Source organism: Orbilia oligospora (assembly GCF_000225545.1).
Source record: "Orbilia oligospora ATCC 24927 unplaced genomic scaffold scaffold00076, whole genome shotgun sequence".
Taxonomy (NCBI): Eukaryota; Fungi; Ascomycota; class Orbiliomycetes; order Orbiliales; family Orbiliaceae; genus Orbilia; species Orbilia oligospora.
Genome location: NW_011645633.1, coordinates 2,132,355 through 2,153,379, shown reverse-complemented (window position 1 = coordinate 2,153,379; position 21,025 = coordinate 2,132,355). Strand labels below are relative to the sequence as shown.

Sequence of the window (21,025 nt, the reverse complement as noted above, 5' to 3'; positions counted from 1 at the left end):
TGCGCAGGAGTAAGCAAAATGTCATCCACCCGCGATCGCGCAGGTATTTGACCAACAGCGTAACGTTGGGGCGCCAGATCTACAATTCTGAAACGAGTTTCATTCGCCACCTGTCGATGTGCGTTGTAGATGGGATCTATGGAAGCCAAGGGGAAGAACTAGAACTTTGAACTACCGGTCGGTAGAATCGAATCGAGTTCATGGGTTGCGCCATGGGCTTTTATTCTTCATGATGTAATACTCCATGCGATTCTCAGGCTAGTATCGCATGGGCATGGGGCGATTTTTAGGCCATGTTGGCTGACCATGCCGGCAACTGTTGCTTCGTTTCGTTGTACAAACGTTGCAAACCTCGAAGACATCGGCATCGGCACCAACAAGGAACAGCATGCACGTTTCTCGCCCGATCAAGGAACAGGGTTGTACAGCTTCCGCGCAGAGACATAACAGCGAATTCGCGAAATGCACCCGCTCTGCTGTGATGTAATCTTCGTTTCGGATAAAAGCAGAAACGGATTGGAACAACTGTCAGATATGGATAAAACGAAAAAAGCCTTTCGTACCTTATGCAGACTATGATTTCTATGACAAATTAACCACCCACACGTGATATTACTATCTCTTTGAATTGATATCTAGACGCCCGTGTGGTCAAAGCTTCCGCTTGCCTGTGGGTCGGACTGTGCAGGACCGAATGCAGGTACCAGTGGAGTCGTTTCACAAATAGGCAAACTCTTTGACAACTATTTGACAACCTTGGGTGCGCCGATGTTCGGTAACTTTTCAAATGGTAAGAATGTTGCAATCTAATCAGATAAACACTTTGCGTATTGATATTGACGTCCGTTTCTTTCGAGTACTGTTGATTGCGAGATTGTTAGGCCGTTAGCAGTAAAGGGAATGACTGTCGTGAGGCGAGAACTGAAAAAGATGAACAACAGATATCGATGCTTGGATTTTTGAAGGAAAGGAGAGACTAGATCGATGTTAACGTTGTGACAAAAAATGAGAGGAGTTCGTGAGCCTGAGGGATGAAGAAAACTGGGATTTCCGGGGAGGGTCGAGAGATTAATATATTCCTTCTACTGGGCCCTACTCCTAAAAAAAGTCCGAGTCACAACCACCATCATCTCGAGAGACAGGCAAGCTTCTCTGATAGGCGTGGTTCTGGCCTAGTTGCGCGGCTTCGGGAAACCTAGCAAGCACACTGTTTTGCCCTCCTCTCTTTCGAATTTCTGTACCTTGCAGAGACCGAATTTGGAGAATCTTGGCTTCGTATGTGTGAAGCTTCTCCTTTGTTTTTTTTCTTCCTTCTCTAAGCCTACCAGTGAACCAACTGCAACAAGGGCTTCCCACCCAAGATCTGCGTTAACATTGGCCAGTATAGACCCACAGGATGCCTCAGTTTGGTGTTGGGTTACAGGGTCGAATTTCGTGACTTCTGAGGAATGGTTAGATGACACTCATCCTCGAGAAATTAGCAAATTTTTGGTTTTAACGTAGGGGTCTTCGTTGAAGCCTGTTCTTCAGATTTTCGATTTATCTTCGTCTGCAAGTATCATGTGCATGGTAGGTGCCTACAGCCTCCTGTGAATATAATCTTTCAGAATTAACCTGCCTCCTGTGCTTTTCGTCATAAGCTTGAGGATCATGGTGAAATTTAGCGATGGGGAATGTGCTCTCCTCGATCTAGCTTTCCCAAAGATGCTCTTGATGCAGTGGTGGGGGAATCGATTCTGGAATTCCAGGAAACTAAAGTGTGCCTCGCTTGACCAGGGTCCATGATCTCAATTTGAACCCGTTCGGTTCTGCAACAGCATAGTTTCCCGACCCCTGTTCGCCGGGCTTCAAAGGTGAAGAGTTGGAACCAGCCCGAAAAGCCCCACCCATTGCTACCTCAATGGCTGGATTACCCCTGGCTCCGGGACACGGAACAACAGCGCGATGCCCACTTTTGGGGGGGACTGGTCTTCCAGTTCTATTTGCGGTTGGATCAGCATATGGCGAAAGAAAATTAATGGACGCCTTCGGCCTTCATAACCAGTCCACAGCTTGCAAAATGATTCTAGGCACAATCGTAATAGAAACTGGCGATCAAATATTTTCGCTTTCTTCTTATCGAGTCCTCCGCATATTTCCTAGATCTCGGTCTTTTGGGGGAATTCAGAATTCTGGTGATATAGTAACTAGGCGGACATTCCTCCAATAGAAGAATGTTAGGTGCAATTTAATCGCGGACACCTTTCGAAGGGGTTTGCTTTGACAGCTCGATACCAACGATAACTCTAACTTGTATCATATCAGATCCTGTATCTCTTTTTTACCTGGAGGTATTTGGTGTGGTTCGGTCGGCGAGAACTTGGCCTACGACGGTGGCAGGTCCAACTCAGGGAGCACGGCATTGCTTCATGGCCATACGTTTGACGCTGTTGGGTGACTGAACCAGACTTTGATTCGTCTATCAGAGACATGTATCCCACATCATCGTATCGGCAAACACGGCTCGAGGGAACTTGATGTGGGGTTGGTTGTTTGGTCTCATCCTCAATATAATGTATGCGATGCTTCCTGTGTGCAACCATCTTCGTCCATCTCTTCATGCTCATTGCTTCGAAAAGAAAAATTGTTACACCGGCGCAGCAGATGGCTTTAACCTTATATGGTTGTCAGGGTCCAAATGCAAATGTGTTTGGTCGGATTCACCATGCATACAGGGAAATCCCGTAAAGCCAAGATTCCAAAGATGGCTTAGTCCTGCAGCATAACTAATTCATTCAATTCAGCTCCATTATGTCGTGTCATATCATATTTTGTCAGCCAGAGTTCCGCCTTTTAGTTCAAAGCCCTCGACATTCGAAGCGATCAACCAGATCGGGACAGGTTGCTTTAATCGATTTCAGAATTCCACAGGTAATCTTGACGAGCTGTAACATATTTTTCACCCCACGGTGGATCAAGACCTGCATACGTGCGTACGCCTCATTATGGCCCAAGCGAATGGGCGATTCGCGGACTCCGGCACTAGAACCGAGGGGGCAGCATACCAGAATGAACTGGAGCGGTTGACCCGGTCGATATGGAACCTTGAGGAGCCCATCGAGAGTAGTGGTAGATGCATTAGAGAACTAAAATCAAGGTACTGGTCAGGTCACTACGGCGCAATAGCTTTAGCTAATGCACATGCCGATTACATCTAAATTGTTTGCGAGATCAAATATGCAAGCGCAGGTGGCTGATCTTGAAACTGCTCTAGACGACACGTGCTGTCTGATGAAGAGCAGGAGAATCTGAAATCAGAAGAGACGCTGCTTCAGAAATTGCAGACCGATTTGCAGAAGTTGAAGGAGCAAAGGGATGACCTGAAATCGACCCCGGCCGGATTAAGAGCGCAGGAGATAACGAAGCTGCAGCAGGAAATTGAAAGATCAATTAAGCCGTTCTCGCCTGAAGAATTAGCTGAACGAGCTAAGTCATTTCGCCAGAAGGCAGAAGAAGAGCGTAAGAAACGGGATATCAGCAATCTTGTCTGGGGTGGTGTCGCCATAATGATGCTGGTCCCTGCGGTTGCAGCCGTGCTGTGGAGCACATCTATATCTTAGTCTGAATTCTGGATAGTCAGTCAACAGTCCCTAGATAGCCAAGTATATAGATAGTTAGTCTTATATAGGCATGTATGTACATACTTCCTCATTTCGGGGCCGGCAGATATCGATGTCGGTGTGCATTGGTATCAGATCATGAAGGTTTAGTGAAGTGCAATATAAGCGATGCGATGCAATAATATATGTCTCCACCAGGGCGCGTGGAGTTGTTTGTGTCGACAAACCGGGGATGCGTTGCAAGAGGTCTGCAGCCAGTCATTAGCGAGATGTTGCCGGGCTTGGCGTGCGCTTTGGCCCGACAAGAACCTCAGAATTTTTTTTTTTCGTCGAGTTACTGCGACTGACCAGACACCACCATCGACAAGCAGAAGAAACCACAGCTTCTGCCCAATCAATTAACCATCCGAACCCCATCGCTACTGCTCAACAATGGTTCGCCCAAGTAAGTTTTCTTTGTCTCACACTCCGGATTTAGGATCATGAATAATCTCAGGCTAATTGGGTTGTACCTACAGAGAAACAAAGTAAGAGGGTGTCAGTCCGGCTGAGGCACAAGATCGAGAAGAAAGTCGCAGCTAAGGCCAGAAAAGATCGCAAGGCGTCGAAGAAGGACCCCACATGGAAAAGTCGACTAAAGAAAGACCCCGGGATACCAAACATGTTCCCGTACAAGGAGCAGATGCTAGAGGAGATAGAGGAGGGGAGACGACAGAAAGAGGAAGAGAAGCTAAAACGAAAAGAGGCTAAGTCGAAGGCTGCTAAACCGACAGCAGCTGAGGAAAACGGGTCTGATGTAGATGATATGGTGGATGTCGAGGAGGAAGAAGAAGATGAAAGCGAACTCTCGGAAATGGATGAGGGTGAAGATGCTGGCCAGGTATTGTCGCACTGTCTCTATCTATCATATTGCACACTAACAATCTTCTATAGAGTAATGGGAATGCCATGGCTGCCCTGTTAGCATCGGCGAGGGCTAGGGCTAGGCAATTTGAGGGTGCCGACGGCGACGGCGACTCCGACGACGCTATGGACGATGATGACGATAACGAGGGTCCTTCACGTTCTATCCCAGCCGCCATTACCTCGAACCGACCGGATTCTTCTCTCAAATCCTTCTCGAAACACTTCCAAACCGTCCTATCTTCAGCAGACGTTTTGTTATATGTTCTAGACGCCAGGGACCCCATTGGAACAAGATCGTTAGCGATTGAGCAGCAAATCCGTGCAGATTCCCTAGGCTCCAAGCGACTCATACTTCTTTTGAATAAAATTGACTTGGTTCCGACACAAGTGCTCAAGGACTGGTTGGTACATCTCAGAAGATATTTCCCTACTCTTCCAATCAAAGCGAGCAAACCCGCCACAGGTGCCCACACATTCGACCACAAAGACCTTACAACGGCTTCGACAGCAAGGACTGTCGTTAACGCCCTCAAGTCCTATGCTAAACTGAAGCAATTGAAACGAGCTATCAGCGTCGGTGTGGTAGGGTATCCAAACGTTGGAAAATCATCTGTCATCAACGCAATCCTATCGAGAGGTAGTTCTACTCAAACGGCTTGTCCTGTTGGTGCAGAAGCCGGTGTCACTACGTCTGTTCGCGAAGTCAAATTGGACTCGAAACTCAAACTCTTAGACTCGCCGGGTATTGTTTTCCCCGGAAAGGAAATTGACGCCGCCGCTCTGACACTACTAAATGCCCTGCCACCGAAACAAATGCCAGAAACCACAATTCCTGCTGTTACTCTACTTCTCTCGAGGTTGGCTGACAAACCGGGCCAACTTGAACACTTGACCCAACTTTACCAACTTCCACCTTTGATCACCGGGCTTTCGCAAAAAGACCTCACGATGGACTTTTTAATCCATGTAGCTAGGAAGAAGGGTAGATTAGGCAAAGGTGGTGTTCCAAACATCGAAAGTGCCGCTAGGGCAGTGGTCACAGACTGGAGAGATGGAAGAATCATCGGCTGGATCGAGGCACCAAAGTTAGAAGTCGAAACAAGCGGTAGTTCTGACGCTGTCACTTCCGATGGCAAGCTGAAGGACTCAAAGGAGATTGTAACTCAATGGGCGGAGGAATTCAAGATCGAAGGACTATGGGGCAACGATGCGGATGTTATGGAATAGAGCTCCACTTAGCATCCCATGTACTACATACACCTAAGATTTCGATGTTATACCCGGCGTTGAGGGGGGGATGTTCAAAAGTACCCATTATGAATGATTTCGACGACGCTTTTGCAATTCAGCAGCAATCTATCTTGTATATTAGAATAGAATACGATCCGGTCAACTTAAATGCTTTTGATATAGCGTCGTATGTGTTGTTCATCCAATAATGCAACATGCGGTCTTAATTAGGCCTTTCACTCGCGAGCTTGAAGCTATCCAGTCGAATCACCCGTCCGCTCGCGCTCGCGCCGTCCTGTATCTAGATCTACCCTGCATCATCACCACCCCTGCGGCGTAAAATAGAGATATGCAAAAAATCCCAGAATACCATCATCATAGCAGCTAAGCCCCTAGTCTAAATGTCACTAAAACGCCCTCATTCCCCTACCTCCCTCGCCTCATCCGCCCTCTACGTCTCCAAAAAAATTGAAGACCGCGACTCGACCTTCACCGCCTACTTTTCTCCAACAGCTCCTCAACGTCAACTCCAATCACATCCAGATCTAACCACCGCCTCCCATCGCATTCTAGCATGGCGTAAACCTTCTTCTCAAAAGACACTCACGGGTTTGCCGGCTTACAATACCGGATCAGACGACGACGGAGAAAATTATGCTGGTAAGAAGCTGTTAAAGGTTTTGGATGATTACAAAGTCGAGGGGAGTATTGTGGTTGCTAGGTGGTATGGTGGACAATTATTGGGACCTGTGAGGTTTCAGCATATTGAAAATGCAGCGAAGGAAGCTATTAGAGCTTATCTTGCTGATAAGGACGAGAGTGCGAATGGAGAATCTGCAAAGAAGACAAAGGTTTCGAATGATGAGCAGGGGCAGGAAGGCGAGAAGGAAAAAGAGGATTTGGTCGAAGAGTTGAAGAATCGTGACGAGAGTATTGCTGTCCTACGGAATTTATTGGACGATAAGATGGGGAAAAAGAAGAAGAGCGAGGAAACGCCAGACGTTGGTGAAGAAAGCAGTCAACAAAGGCCTACGAAAGAAGTGGATTACAAGAGCATGCCGTTGGTGAGGCTGAAGCAACTAGATAAAGCACGAGATAATACGATCTCATTTTTATTAAAGAAGATAGACGAGGTCGAGGAGGCACAGGAAAAGGTATTGGTTCGCTCAGAGGATGAAGGTGATAATAAAGACGCTCCCAAAACTTGAAAAGTTAAAGGACCCGTTTCGGAGGTCGATATTATCAAGTAGTCTTGCGTATGTTCTTATGAAATAAGAACTCTTTGTGCGAAGAGTGGACATAAAATAAAGGAAGAAAAGAAGAATAAAGTCAAGGGTAGATAGGATCTTTCATGTGGAACGGAAATCCCCTGTTAAAGAAAGCTCCGGAACCATCTGTGAAAAATCATTATCAACTATTGAAATTCTCGGCCAAAATAAACCAGAAAATGTATGAGGGCCATAAAAGGGAGGATAAAGGTAAAAGTAAAAAAAGTTAAGGGGGAGTGATGGGGCTGGGATAGAAAGGCAAATCTCAAAACTGATCAGTAGTGAAAATGTTGTTCCCACGGCTTGTTTTGCTTTGTGCAGACGCAGCAAAGATCGATTTTGAACCCTTTAGGGTGCTTCCTTCGGCACATCCCACCTTCCAACGACAGGCCCTCAAAATGGTTAGATGGACGTTGTTTCGCCTTCATCAGAGCTCGCAGTTTGAGGAGGTTATGAGGTTCGTTGATAAGCAGTTGAGTTGGACGAGGAAGACGCATCAAAGCAGCATGAGAAAGGACCATGGCCTCCTCATTGTGCCTAGGCTCAATGTAGTACCAATGGAACGTCTTGTTCGCTGCCTTAATCGTATGCAGCACTTCGGTCCAAAGGTCTTTCAATCGTTGTTCCATTCGGAGTTTCTTCACCCAAAGAGAGTTGTTACCATGTGCTGACCACTGGTTTGCCCAGCTGACGATGTGGCGGGAGGAGCAATAGAAGACAACGTCAGTATAGTCGAAGGAACTGTAAGAGTAAGTACTGACGTCTCTAATAGCATACAGAGCCTGCAATGCTCCGCGTATTTCAAGGCCACAGTCGGCTTGCGGTTTGCTGAATTCCATCGTGCCGTACTTGTTGAAAACACAGTCTTCCCCAAACCAGGCACTGTAACCAAAATCGTAGACGGCACCTCTTTTTTGAGATTTCGGATTGGCAACATCGGCGTAAACTTCCATGGCGATGTTACCAGTTTCCGGCAAGATTCGGGTGCTGATTGAAACATTCCCAGTTCTGTATCTCATAGCCCTGATTCCCCAGCAGTATTCAAGAGGAGTAGTTAAACCATTGAAAATAGTTGCCAGAAGGAGCATGTCCGGGATTGGGCAGACACTGGTAGTACGGTACAATGGGAGTGAATCGACTATGAGGCAGGTAATTCGGAGCGGGATGCCACCAATGACAATTGGAAGCTCGGTGAGGCCCCAAACGCGAAGTTTGGTAAAGCCAGTTCTGCTTCTCTTGAAGGTAACATCTACGCCATCGAAAGGACTGCTATCTTTCATGTTATTCTGAATTGGAATAAAAGATGCAGGCTTATACTTGTCGATTTCCGGGAAGTAAATGGACTGTCCGTTCAACCATGGCATAATTTGGCCATGAACCCTTTGGCGGAAAAAGTTCCACGTAATCAATGAGACAGGACTGAGATGAATCATCTGGAACAGGATTTTGGATTCGTCAGGGAAGAGAGCAGTGTATCTAAATGCCAGAGAAGAGTACCTCAGTAACAATTAGTGTAGCTATCGCTAACCTAGGGTAGCTTGCATATCAAAGTCGAGCTGAGCCACTTACGTGTTTTCACCTATGATTTCTGCATTGAGTGGGTCGCACTCCCTGGTATTGATAGTGAACCCGCTCTTTCTGTCAACCATTTCTTTGGCAAAATCCGCAGGATGCGGTTGGAGGGACCGAGGTTTGAAATCCATCTTGTATTAATTGATATGGAGGGATGAATGGTGGAGGTCAATAATTGGATTTGATTTGTTAGTTGGATGTTGAGGAGGGGTGATGAAGAGTGATGTAACAGAAACAAACTGGTAGGATGTGAAGTCCGGTCGTTCTGTTTATATCTCGGTGCTGTTATATGTTACCTGATGGTGCTATCACGCTCTTCAGGGTTTCCCACTATACAATTCTATGCAAGCCGTGCAACGTCGACAACACACTTTTAGTCACAAACTACAACAAGGTGTCCTCTGACCCCATATGGATCTTGATCTGGCCTCAAGACTGAAGATTAGATCCTGATAATGATCATGACACTACTAATATAAGAAAAGACATCACTGTGGCGATGATGAATATATCCAGAAAAATAGTCATATTCCATGGTAGCTGAAAGGATAGTGACTTCAATATAATAGGCCGTGAAACCCCCAATGAAAAAAATGAAAAAAAAAGGAAAGGAAAAGAAAAGAAGGAAAAGAAACCCCAATGAACGCCGGCCCCCAGATAATACAAAGGAAAGAAAGAAAGAAAGGAAACGCCAATATTTACATACGAAATATATACTGCACCCGCATATGTTATAAGATAGGCTAACGTTACAACCAGTCACAATCGTTTGCCCTACTTCTGGACCTTTTCATCTACAACTCTGATCCCATTGATCATGTCTTGATCTTCAATGTTTTCCTTCTCTCCTTCTCCTTCTCCTTCCTCTCCTCCTTCATTTTCCTCCTCTTCCTCTCGCCCCCCCTTATCTTCTCTCACGATCGCAGCCACAATGGCTAAATCAAGCTCGACGCTCGCCAAGAACGGTATCGGGGTTCCCCTTCTGCCTTCAACCGGTTGAGTGTGTCCCCTCTCATCATGAGTATAAGACTGAGCACATTCGCTACATGGATCCTCCAAGTCCGGTAGAACGCCTACACTCTGTCCTCTCGACCGACTCAACTTACTCCGTCTCCTAACCTCTTCATCAAGTTCTCTAATTTCTTTTTCAATATCAGCTTCAGACATACGTCCACTTCTTCTTGAGCAGAACTTTCTCCGTGCGAAGCTAATTTGTTTTGGAGGTTCAAAGTAGGTATCATGGGCATGTGGTGGAGATGGTGTCTCAGTTCGGTGTTTGAGCATCTCCAACCAACTTGATGCTGTTGGTGGACGGGTAGTTGATCCGCGGAGGGTAAGGTCCGTGTTAATTGACGAAATCGATGGGCTTTGAAGTTCGTCAATTTGTTTTTTGGACTGGCGTCTTCGTCTCAGGTACAAAAATAATCCGAGAGGTAGACAAAGTCCTAGAATGGCGACAGAGACGAAGAATGCGATCTCTGCGGGCATCCCCCAGCCGAAGATACCATTCGGCCCATGGGATACGTTTGTTGGTGTGGAAGTGGGTGTATCAGACGCCATTGTTTGTGTCAGATACTCCGACTTTGCGGGGATAGGTTCTTTGATTGAACCTGAACTTAAAAGAGGTGTCGGTGAGGGTAGTATTGTGCTATGTGATGTACGTATATGAATAGATGATGAAGATAATGTTGGTTTTATCGGCGCATCCGAACCAAAGAAGTCAGGATCTATGGCTGCGCCTTGCGGGGTTGTCGAAGTGTGATGAAGAACGGGTGCAAAATGAGGCACTGAAGGAATACTCTCAGGCATGCCGGACAAAGGAGGCTCCAAGAGGGAAGATATAAATATTAAATAAGTCCTTGTCACGGGAAGTAAATGATCTAAAACGGAACAGTACCCGTCAGTATAATGTATCACGATTGCGAGCCAATGGCATAATCCCAAACACCAACGCTGAGAGGAAAATATAACACTTACAAGAAACAACAGCATACAACAAAAGTGATATATGTTGTTTTCGAAGCAATCGTGCCAATGAGATGTGTCAACCCAGGCGCCCGTTGGTGAATAAGTTGAAAAGGGCGGGAAGAAGAAGCAGAAGAGTTAATAAGATATGTGAGCTGGCTGTCAACGTAGCCGTTCACACTCGGAAAGCTGCAGCACAACCTCGACCGACGAGGATTATAACCGAACAGCAAACAACAACGAAAAGGTCTCCAAGAGCTTGCTAATCGGTAAAGTATACAACCGCTGAGGAGGAAGATAGCGACCAACGTGCCCGATTCAGAAGGTTTCTAGTTGGAAAAGTGCACACAAGTGGAATCCGAAAATTTCGGTTCCTACTCTATGGCTACTTCAGTGTTTTTAACGTGTTTGACAGCTGTTTTTCTCACGGTTATCGGCTTCGAGCGAAACGGTGAGATGGTAGAATTCTTTAGATAAAGTGCCGACAGAACTGCATTCTTTCCTATCAGCTATGCATATATCTCACTGAATTCCTCTGGAGGCTGGCAATATCAATAGTGGCTGGCAGTATAAAAACCCAAAACAACCAAAAAAATCAATAAAGGAGATAAAAGAAATATATAAAAAAAACGAATTCAAGGAGGGTAATTGAGCGAGAAAAATAAAATAAAAAAATACCAAAGAATAACAAAAAGCTTAAAGGGTTTCCGAAGCAAAGTTTCCAGCGAAAAAATTACCACAAGAAAGACATCAAGACTAAAAGAAAGGACGGAAACACAAACACCAGCAACGAAGCGAGTGTTGGTTTCCTTGTGGCTAGCAAAAGGCGGACAATTCGCTGGCAAGTTGAACGGTGATCGGTGAAGGGCACGAGAGAGAGTTCCAAGAGAGTCAAGCTCTGGGTTTTTGTATCTTCATCCCGTCTCAAGTTCTCCCACGACCTTGTACGACTTCGACGACCATGATCCTTTCCCGCGTTGAGTAAGTAAGGAGGAAAACCGTGGCTGGCACGCCTGCTGAGCTAGTTTTTGAAGACATAAAATGGACGAATCGAGGGGTACAGAATCTCAAGCTGCCAATTGAGAGATTTTGGCGATAAAATCTTTCTCATTGGGTCCCCTTGCGTTCCCGCAAACAAACTAGACACTGCCACCTCGTTAAAACCCCGATGGAATGTAGGCAGATATCATCGAGTGAGGTATCTGACGGGACGTCGAAGACCCTTTCATTCCCCAGTACTGCTGACTCCAAAACTCCTTGCTGTTGTTGCCCCCCCCTGTGGACGTTCCTGCGTACGAATTAGACGAAAGCTCGTCCTTTCTCGGGATAACATTGGACAACGCAGTGTGCTCCTGTCTTATATATGCCCAAAAGTGGAGCTCCAGAGACTACCGTTGACATTGCAAACACCCCCTAGCTTTGAATCTCGTCTGTTCGAGATCCAAGTATGTAATGAGATCGAGTAATTAATGACGGACGGATGACATAATGCCGCGATGTCTCGGGTGGATAAGTACAATCCAATTTCCGCGGTTGACGGTTCATAAAATTTTGAAGAGCTGCCTAGCTATTGTTGGCGTTGTTGTGTTGTTGTCGCCATCTCTGATGTTACACAACGCTAAAAGGCCGCCTTCCCGGCAGCAGCCCGCACTACTCACTGACTCACTTAGTATACCTTACCTTCGATCTATCTAGTCTCGTTCCCATCGAATCGCCATCTATTCCAATCTAAAGCTTCTATATTCGATTCCATATTCAATACTTCACTAAATTTCTAACCTAACTACGGAAATGCTGCTAAAGGGATGCTTCTAATATTATAATTAATTTTCCACTTTCCTCTCTCTCAGTTATATTGATAAATCACAGGGTTTGGTTTCTTAGGTACGTCAAGCTTCTGGTAACCCACTCCTGTTCGAATCCTATGTCTTCGAAATTTCTTGAGAAGGATAATTTCTCAACGTAGGATCTATTTCCATACAAGGTATATTTTCATAAAGGATGGCCTTCTGTATAAGTAAAAATTCTATATGTGTTAGCAGCCCATATAGGAGCCTTCGCAATATTAATTCGCCCGCTAATAGAGATGTCGACCTAGCCTCCAGCAAAGTCGCTTTTAATAGCCCCTCAGCTCCAATACAGCATAGAACTGTCTCGGGTAGCCTTGGTAAGGTTATTACTTTTACCAATAATCTGCAGTTTCAACTGAAAATGATATAAATTTATGTAAAAATAATCAGAATGGGAAATCCTTTCCCCCCAAATCCAAGACAGAGTACTTGCCACCCGCGAAGATTATCCCCGTCTTTCTTTGCCTAACGGATTCTTCATACCGTTTTTGCTTTTAATCAACGCTTACTACTGGATGTGCATGATCAAGAACCCAATTAGAAATCTACACTATGTGTGCCGTAGGGCTGAAATCGAGGCTGAGAAGCAGCAAACGACACGTCATTCCAAGTTATCTCTATACAAGGGACTAGAGAAACCCCTTCATGACACTAATTCTGCTTCCATTGTGACAGGTTCGAATTTCACACCGAATATGCCAAATATTTATGTATAAGGTCAGAAAAGTGGTCTGTTTGGCTGCTAACTAAGAACATGACGTTGGGATAAGGGGTCAGGTTTAGCATGGGAAAAAAAAGAGTAGGAAAAACAATATTGGAGAGTAGCCATTTCTAAAGCAATGGCAAAACGTAGACGGTGACATTCAGTACATGAGTAGTAAATACGCATACTGCTGTTCGTTCCTCCCGAGCCAAGGGGAAGTTAACAGCCCTTCAATATATCCTCCCAAGTCTGCAAATTCTTCTCATGGCCATAATCTCCATCGCCGTAAGTCGCCTGCACCTCCCGACGCAATTTAATAATATCCTCAACGACCTGTTTCTTCATTTTGGCTAGATCCGCAAAGGTTTGCTCTGGGTATTCTTGGGCTTGATTACCCGTCGCACGGTGGAGCATCTCCGTATTGATTTTGTCAAACGCCACCTCGTAATTCTTGTAGCCTTGGTATAACTCGCTGCGGGACATTGTGTTATTAGGGGTAGATTGCTTGATATGCCAATGTAGAGTGGACAAAATTTTGTTCTCTGTCCTCGATATATTAGCGTTCCTCATGCCAGGGGTAGGTATATTTTCAGCCCTCTCACTTACCCCGCTCGACTAGCTATAGTACTAGTCAGGTACGGTCTCGATATATCGATATCGTAGATGGATAGATAGATAGATAGATAGATAAATAGATATATATGTATATATATATCGGTGCACAACGTCCAAATATTCTATCTTGCTCACAGCAAATTTGTTTGTTCGTCTCTTTGGTAAAGAAAGGAAAAGAGAGAGGGAAGAGGAGAAGGGAGAAAGGAGAAGACGGGGGAGAAGACGCGATTATATACTCAGTAGTATGTATACCTGACAACTGGGAAATATGCACCTGGCCCAAGATAGATATGTTTGTGGTGAATGATATGCTAGATGCATATCACATAAGGACGGTTCATGCATGGACGGCTCATGCATGGACGGCTCATTTTGGTCTCCGATTAAGTTCCTTCGGACTGCGTAAACCCGAAAGTCGAGACTATTAACGTCTGTTTTGCAGCGGTATGGGAGGTTAGGTATATTATTGCTTGTTCATCTACGCTGGGTCAAGGAGGCTTATTTTGTGAAGTTGGGTGTGGTTGTAAGCTCTGCAGTTAGGCCAGTAGCTTAGTAGGCCACTACCCCGGTATCTATTATATCAGTCTTGTATTAAACCCATTTGATATTTATGACCGACCCGGTAAATAAGAAAGTACTTAAGAAGGTAGGCTGGTAGTATCGTCTATCTAGATCTATCAATTTAGCTAGTCACATCTGTGTTGCCAGTGTTGTAAAACGATAGCAGTGCGACTCAGATCCCGACCCAGATCCTGACAAGGCTTCGCGAAGAAAAAGTACCTCCAATGCAACTAAGCAAGTTACTAATTAGCCCACTCTCAGACTGGTGCATATCATCCAAACCTTCAGACCGAAACCTGCCGTCATGACAGTTGGTTATGCTTCCTTGTTTTACTTCAGACCTGGGTTTCATCTACGGCACTCTCCATTCCCGAACTTTGGGTATCCTGGTACCTAGCTGGCCTAGGAAGTTAGGTACGTACATACAAGCTAGAAGTATTTACAAGTACTAAGTACTTTTCACATCTAAACACTCTCCAGTACATCTCTGTACAAGCGTCGACTGATTCTGACGTGCATGTCCCGTCGAATAACCTCTCTGGATCTGACAAGACTGGTATATACGTATCCGGATCCTCACCTGATAATTAAGCAAATTGGTAAGCGGCCATTGTACCGGTTAGCCAGGCATCAGCGTGGCAAAGAAATACAAAACCGGCGATCACAATTTTGTCACAATCAATTCAATCCCCCCTACCCTCTCTCTCTTCTATCTTTCTTCTTTCTTCTTTCTTTCTTTTTCCTTCTTCTTTTCTTTTCCATATTAATATTTCATCCCATTTATGAACTGACCTGCAGAGTACATTTTGCCTAAACTCCCGGAAATCGAAACGAAGACTCATGCTGATAATAATAATAGGACTATTATGCATCGTGCGGCCGTAAATATGTGCGTATGGAGTACACAAGGGCCGGTTAGTCCAGGGCGTCTACCGCGGTAGGACTTCGCCTACTCCGCTATAACTTGTGAGAAAGGCAAACAATAATAATAATAATACACGGCATATGCTATATATAAAGGTAGTAGTATCGATATCTATTCTTCCTTTAGCCTATATATCACAAGCAAAAGGAGCCCCGTCCCCGTCTTTCTTTGAGTTCGACACAATATATGCATGTCCTAGATCCCTTGATCGACTCCGGCCGTCTAATTATAAGAGCAGAATATCTAAAAAACTGAACCAGAATATCTAAAAAACTGAACCAATTTGTGAGAAGTAACCGCAGAGAGCACTCATCGACTCTACTTCCGAAAGGTAGATACCCAAGATTGGAAAAAAAGAAGGCTCTTCTTCCTATGCAAAATAGAAAAAAGAATATATAAGTATCAAAAAGAGATCAGTATGAATAGGAAGAAGAATGGTAATAAGAAGCTGAATAAGAAGATATGTAAAATATATGCATGATAATATTCCCGCGAAGGAACCGATGGCGGTTATGAAAGTAACCCCACACCGGATTTTTTTCTGTAATTACACAACGATAATATACCGGAAAGAAAGCCAATAAATAGTAAAAGTAGTAATGAGAGGGAAAACAGCAACAGGAAACAAAAAACCAGTCAAACGGGAAGCCGGTAAAGTTGCATGCACACACGGGGTATCTCTAGCTCTCCTCCTCTTGCTCCTCCTCTTGCTCCTCCTTCTGCTCCTCCTTCTGCTCCTCCTCCTCCTCCGCCTCCTCCTCCCTGGAATTTTTGATGGTGGAAATGGAAATGAAAGACGGAAAGAAGAAAAAAAAGAAAAAAAAGGAGTAATAGTAAATAAAAATCGGTAATAGATAATGAATAAATAGCTTCGGGTACTAAAGTGATAAAATTTATAGACCACGGAAGATATAATAGGGTTGAAAGTTAGGCAGAAAAAGGTTTTTTTTAGAATGCTTCAAAATAACTAGAAGCCTGTGAAGAAGAAGCGAATACGCACAAAAGAGAAATATCCGAGGATTTGAGAGAAACATTACCATTGGAAGCACAAATTTTTAAGGCCAGTAGGGAAATAAGTAGGGGAAAAAAAAAAAAAAGTATATCTTGGTAACGAAATTAGCTAACTCGAAGGCACTAAGCATCGAGCCAACCTAGCTGTGAGAATGGTAAAAAGAAAAGGAGTGGCGATAGGAAGAAGCCAGAGCGTATAAGCTGTATCGGTAAACTGGTGGGGAAAAAAACGACAATAACGAGATAAAACCTGCAGGAAGCCCGACTTGCAAAACTGATAGATAATAATGATTTCCGTCGCACTGTGCATACCCTCGATGATTGGAAACATAAAAATCAAAATCAAACCAAACCAAAACGGAAAAAACAAAACCAAAAGGCCCATATCGATGAGTTCAGTAAACATTGCATTACAATAGACGGCGTGAAAGGCGAGAAAGCAAAGCATATGAGTTATACCTTTGAATGAACCTGCCCGGAAAATAGGTGGATGTAAAGTAGAAGAAAAAAAGAAAAAAAAAGAACCATCCGTACTCCGTAATATGTCTGGTGAGGTAAATGGAAGAGGTCGAAGAATCTGAGAAAACCGGAGAAGACGGGGGCGCTAAGATGTTGTGATATAATATTTTCTCGGGTGGCATTTAGTAACCAAAGCGATTGGCCAGCATTACCATATGGCGAGGGTGATCCAGACAAAGGAAAGATAGGGAACTCTGTTGAGGAGATATGGTGTAATAAGAGTGCTATTCAGGGTATGACCAGCATTGTCTTGGGTACGGTGTATCTTAGGCGTTAGACGCTATCGAATTCCTATCCGAAATCCCTCCTAGATCTCTCCAAGGCTCTCATTCAGATTAAGGAAAATATAAAGGACTTTAGGGAGGATAATTTTGTTCAATGTATTGGAATTTGCAACCAAGAGGGAGGTCGTAAATAATCAAAGCTTAGAAAAGGGCTCGGTTGGTGTCCCGGGAATCCAACTGAGGAGGGAATCATGGTGCAGGCTTCCTCTTCTTCTTCTTCTTCTTCTTCCTCGCGATCCTTTCTTTCCTAAGTTTGTATTTCCGCTTTATTTTGAGGGAAATCTGCCCAACATTCGTCACTCCGAGAGTGTCTGGAAATCCTGTCTAAGTGTTTCCTGGATAACTCCACTGAGTTGGATGTGGTTGTTGCATTTGTGATTTCCATTGTTGCGGTTGCTGCTGCTGAGGTTGCATGAAATGCTGCCCATACATAGCGGCTGGCTGGTAGTGCTGTTGTTGAGCTTGTGGGTGCATCTGATATCCTTGGGGAATTTGGGTAATATGGGGCTGAGTATGATGGGGTTGAGCATGCCCAGTTGGAGGAGGGGACATATGGGCTTGGGTATGGTGGGTTTGCGGTTGCCAGATTCCTTGCTGATGCATGTAGGCGGTGGGAGTTTGGTGAAGTTGATCGGCCTTGATACTCTGCATTCTGACAGGGGTTTGGGCGACAGGAAGTTGGTGGCCTTGAGTTTGCTGGTGGTGTAAGGTCGATATTTGTTGTGGGCTCATCATTGGGGCCTGCGTCATCTGAGGATGAGCTGGCATAGGGGCATGTTGGCCATGAAGAGACGTAGGAGGAGTTGGAATTTGCTGCTGGGTGCCCTGTCTGGCCTGTCCTTGACCCTGAGTTGGCATCGGTGGAGGGGACTTGGACTTCCAGTAGCTCTCATTGTACATCTGCGCTCTCATGACGCGCTGGGCTCCAAAATCTCTATTCCAAGTGGCAGCCTGGTGGCCCTGTTCAAGCAACTGCGAATGAGGGGTCGATGAAGTCCTGTCGACGTATGGAGGACCGGTGATCTCCTGTCGAGGCCTGGGGACGTTCGGAAACGCGTCCTTGATACGACTGTCGTCTGGAGTGAGGTGAATCATTGGCAGAGGGGCGAGACTGATTGGGGCAGGACCTCCCAACCCAGGCTGAACCATTTGAGGTTGTGGTTGTGTGTCGATGGTAACTGGGTCGTTGGTGTAGAGTGGTTCGGGGTGTTGGGCAGCAGCAGCCGCAGCTTCACTGGCCTGCTGTGCTCTCTGCTTTGCAGCACCAGGTCGTTTCTCACCAGCGGGATCCTCTTCAGTAAATCCTTGCTTCCGGGCCTTACTTTCCCAGTAGTCATCTCTGACCCTGCGACCGTTCACAATAACCCTGCTTCCAAATTGCCGGAACATGCTCTTAGCAGTTACAATTGCAATCTGTCTGGAGCGATAAGAGTAAGGTAGCAACTCTTTCTGGATCAAATCGTCCTTCTCACTTTGCGTAGCAATAATTTTATAGAGTGAACGGTTCTTGTTGAACAACAGATATGAATCACGATAACCTAATACTCTAGCACACTCGGTTGCAAGCATGAAGAGTTTCTCACCGCGTCCTGGTACCAGGAATGTCCGGCATTTGTATTCTCGACCATTCTTGAGATGCCCGGTGGGCATGACCTTCTTCTCGCCATCATCGTCAGTTTCGCGAGGAATGTATTCATCGCCCTCTTTTGTTAACTGGTCAGTGGTATGATCACGGACGGTAGGCAAAGCCTTGATGACGGGCTTTGCAGGTGTCGGTTTTGCCGTGGGAGCAACCGGAGTTGGTGTTGCTGGAACGACAGCTGGCACCTGAGCCGGGGTCTGAGGTTGTGGTACAGCTACTTGCTGCTGCTGTGGAACTGTCGGAGGGATGGTCAGGGGAGGGGCCTGAGGCTGTAGGGGGGTACTCAAGACCTGCTGGGGAGATGTTTGGGCAGAGTTGGTTCCTTTTGCCTTTGGCGGACGGCCGCGTTTCCGCTTCTGAATTTCGCTGCCATCTGCGAGGTCTCGGGAAGTCAGCATCGCTGCAAATATCAAGGGGATACCGATGAGGATACATACCTCGTCCTGCAGTCTCACTCAAAGAAGGATCTTTGTATGAATCCGGAGATCTACTCCGCTTGATCCCACGCGGACTGGTGTTCGACAAGACTGGATTCAACGGTCATCGTCAGTTTATCGTGTCATGATCATGATAGTAATGAGAATGCCAATAGTATTTTTCAAGACACGATCGGTGATTCCACTCAAGGCCTGAAGCAGTCAAGCAAGCGAAGAATCTCCTGCGACGCCTCCGTGGAAAGCACGTGTTTTTAGTGAAGCGAGAAATATCTAGGAATATGCATATGCATATGCTGATATTGATCCCCATCTATCTAGGGAATTGGATCCAAAACGTACCTGCAGGATTCAGCGTCGCCGGGTTTATAGTGCCGGATCCATCAAGCGATACTGTGTTCACCATCAACGGTGATGGCTGTGGTGTAAACAGATGCTGCTGCTGATACGTCGACGGCTGTGGCGGATTCATACTGGCTGCCTCGGTCTATCAAAGTCGGTTGGTCGCGAGCGATATATGATCGCTGCCCGAGGTTGGTGAAGCGCGACAAGGTAGGATGGGATCACGATCGAAAAGAAATCCCAACTTAGCCAGTCAGTGGTGATGGTTGTGACCAAAAGAAGGATAAGGGTGGACCCGATTTGCTGAGGCCGTCTGTAGCCTTCCGGTCCCGTCTGACGTCCCCTACCGCAACCACGTCCACAAGGAGGCGGTTTAGATGCAGCTACCCTTCTTCTATGAAACGTTATCGCGATAGCGAAATCAAACGAGAGAAAGGAACTAATTATCGATTCCACAGAAAAAAAAAGGTTTTAGAATTTTTTATTTTTTTTTCTGGGACCGAGCAGGCAAAGTAGTCAAGCAGGCAAGCAGGCAAGCAGGCAGGTCGCAGGACCGATCAAGCAGGAACACACAACGGGCAGGCCTGTCTGGAAAAAGTTAAGACGCGTTAGGGAGATGCGGTTGGAAACGAAACGTGCCTGTGCGATAGAGCGGAGGGTTATGGGTGGGTGGTGGGTGGTGGTGGTGGTGGTGGTGTATGGGATGGGATGGCTGGAAAGGATTGTGGAGGGGGACACAGTTTCTGTAACGCAGGCTTGAGCAACCGACAAGCAGCAAGAACAGCGACCGGGTGCAGCAATATTACCAAGCCAGTTCTGATTGAACGAGAAGGAGCAGCACAGGAAACCCCCAGCCAGAAAAGAAAGAGGGGACAGACAAACAAGCAGGATCAAAACGGGAGGGGATGGATGGATGGGGATGGATGGATGGTTGGCGGCTGGCGGCTGCGGACGATGGTTGGTTGACGGTCAAGAATATGTAATGTAAGTGATGAAAGGAAATAAAAGAAGAAAGTAATTAAAATGAATGAATGAATGATTGACTGAATGACTGACTTAACTGACCGAACTGAAAATGAATGAAAAGAAAACAAAGGAAAGCCGCCAGGATTCGATATTTCCAATTCTGCCAGTCAAGTTACCGTCAGGATCTCTTGCTCGAGAAAGAGAAAAAAGAAAAAGGCGCAGGCCGGACGGACTTCTTTCGTCCAAAATATCGACTACGAATGAACGACGACAGCTTCCCAGCCAGAAAATGAGAGACACGAACGGCGTCTGTACATAAGTATGGATACCTACTCTCGATGTATGGCTTTTCAGGGAAAACGTTGCTGCACAAAGTCACGGTTTGGAACAAACTCGTCTGGTCTGTACGTATGGCGCACCTAGTTCGAGTTTGGTTCTGGGAACCTTTGCACACCACTTCTCCACCGGCTTCCCTGTATCTTATCCAGCCAGCCGGGGCCGCCTGATGCACCAAGTACAGTTCCGTACACAGCAGCAAGCAAGTCTGCAGCGTGCAGGCCAGAGGTGCAGCAACTATAACTGCCCAATCGATAATTCGAGGTGAGATAGCGAAACGCACACACCACCCTCCAA

General features: G+C 45.8%; 7 protein-coding genes across 7 annotated transcripts; 3 read left to right on the top strand and 4 right to left on the bottom strand.

Moving 5' to 3' along the window:
• Positions 1–2,984: 2,984 nt before the first annotated feature.
• Positions 2,985–3,599, top strand: AOL_s00076g632 (uncharacterized protein; the record flags this gene model as incomplete). Its single annotated transcript, XM_011123184.1, has 2 exons — positions 2,985–3,136; positions 3,254–3,599. 2 exons carry the CDS (start codon positions 2,985–2,987, stop codon positions 3,597–3,599), a joined length of 498 nt encoding a protein of 165 aa, XP_011121486.1.
• Positions 3,600–4,031: 432 nt separating this feature from the next.
• On the top strand, positions 4,032–5,732 carry AOL_s00076g631 (uncharacterized protein; the record flags this gene model as incomplete). Its single annotated transcript, XM_011123183.1, has 3 exons — positions 4,032–4,044; positions 4,118–4,479; positions 4,533–5,732. The coding sequence occupies 3 exons, from the start codon at positions 4,032–4,034 to the stop codon at positions 5,730–5,732; spliced, it is 1,575 nt and encodes a 524-aa protein (XP_011121485.1).
• Positions 5,733–6,136: 404 nt separating this feature from the next.
• Positions 6,137–6,943, top strand: AOL_s00076g630 (uncharacterized protein; the record flags this gene model as incomplete). Its single annotated transcript, XM_011123182.1, has 1 exon — positions 6,137–6,943. One exon carries the CDS (start codon positions 6,137–6,139, stop codon positions 6,941–6,943), a length of 807 nt encoding a protein of 268 aa, XP_011121484.1.
• A 335-nt stretch (positions 6,944–7,278) lies between these two features.
• On the bottom strand, positions 7,279–8,706 carry AOL_s00076g629 (uncharacterized protein; the record flags this gene model as incomplete). The annotated part of the gene is made up of 2 exons (XM_011123181.1): positions 7,279–8,479; positions 8,573–8,706. The coding sequence occupies 2 exons, from the start codon at positions 8,704–8,706 to the stop codon at positions 7,279–7,281; spliced, it is 1,335 nt and encodes a 444-aa protein (XP_011121483.1).
• A 643-nt stretch (positions 8,707–9,349) lies between these two features.
• Positions 9,350–10,384, bottom strand: AOL_s00076g628 (uncharacterized protein; the record flags this gene model as incomplete). The annotated part of the gene is made up of 1 exon (XM_011123180.1): positions 9,350–10,384. One exon carries the CDS (start codon positions 10,382–10,384, stop codon positions 9,350–9,352), a length of 1,035 nt encoding a protein of 344 aa, XP_011121482.1.
• Positions 10,385–13,312: 2,928 nt separating this feature from the next.
• On the bottom strand, positions 13,313–13,663 carry AOL_s00076g627 (uncharacterized protein; the record flags this gene model as incomplete). Its single annotated transcript, XM_011123179.1, has 1 exon — positions 13,313–13,663. One exon carries the CDS (start codon positions 13,661–13,663, stop codon positions 13,313–13,315), a length of 351 nt encoding a protein of 116 aa, XP_011121481.1.
• A 3,669-nt stretch (positions 13,664–17,332) lies between these two features.
• Positions 17,333–19,556, bottom strand: AOL_s00076g626 (uncharacterized protein; the record flags this gene model as incomplete). The annotated part of the gene is made up of 3 exons (XM_011123178.1): positions 17,333–19,023; positions 19,088–19,177; positions 19,427–19,556. 3 exons carry the CDS (start codon positions 19,554–19,556, stop codon positions 17,333–17,335), a joined length of 1,911 nt encoding a protein of 636 aa, XP_011121480.1.
• Positions 19,557–21,025: the final 1,469 nt, after the last annotated feature.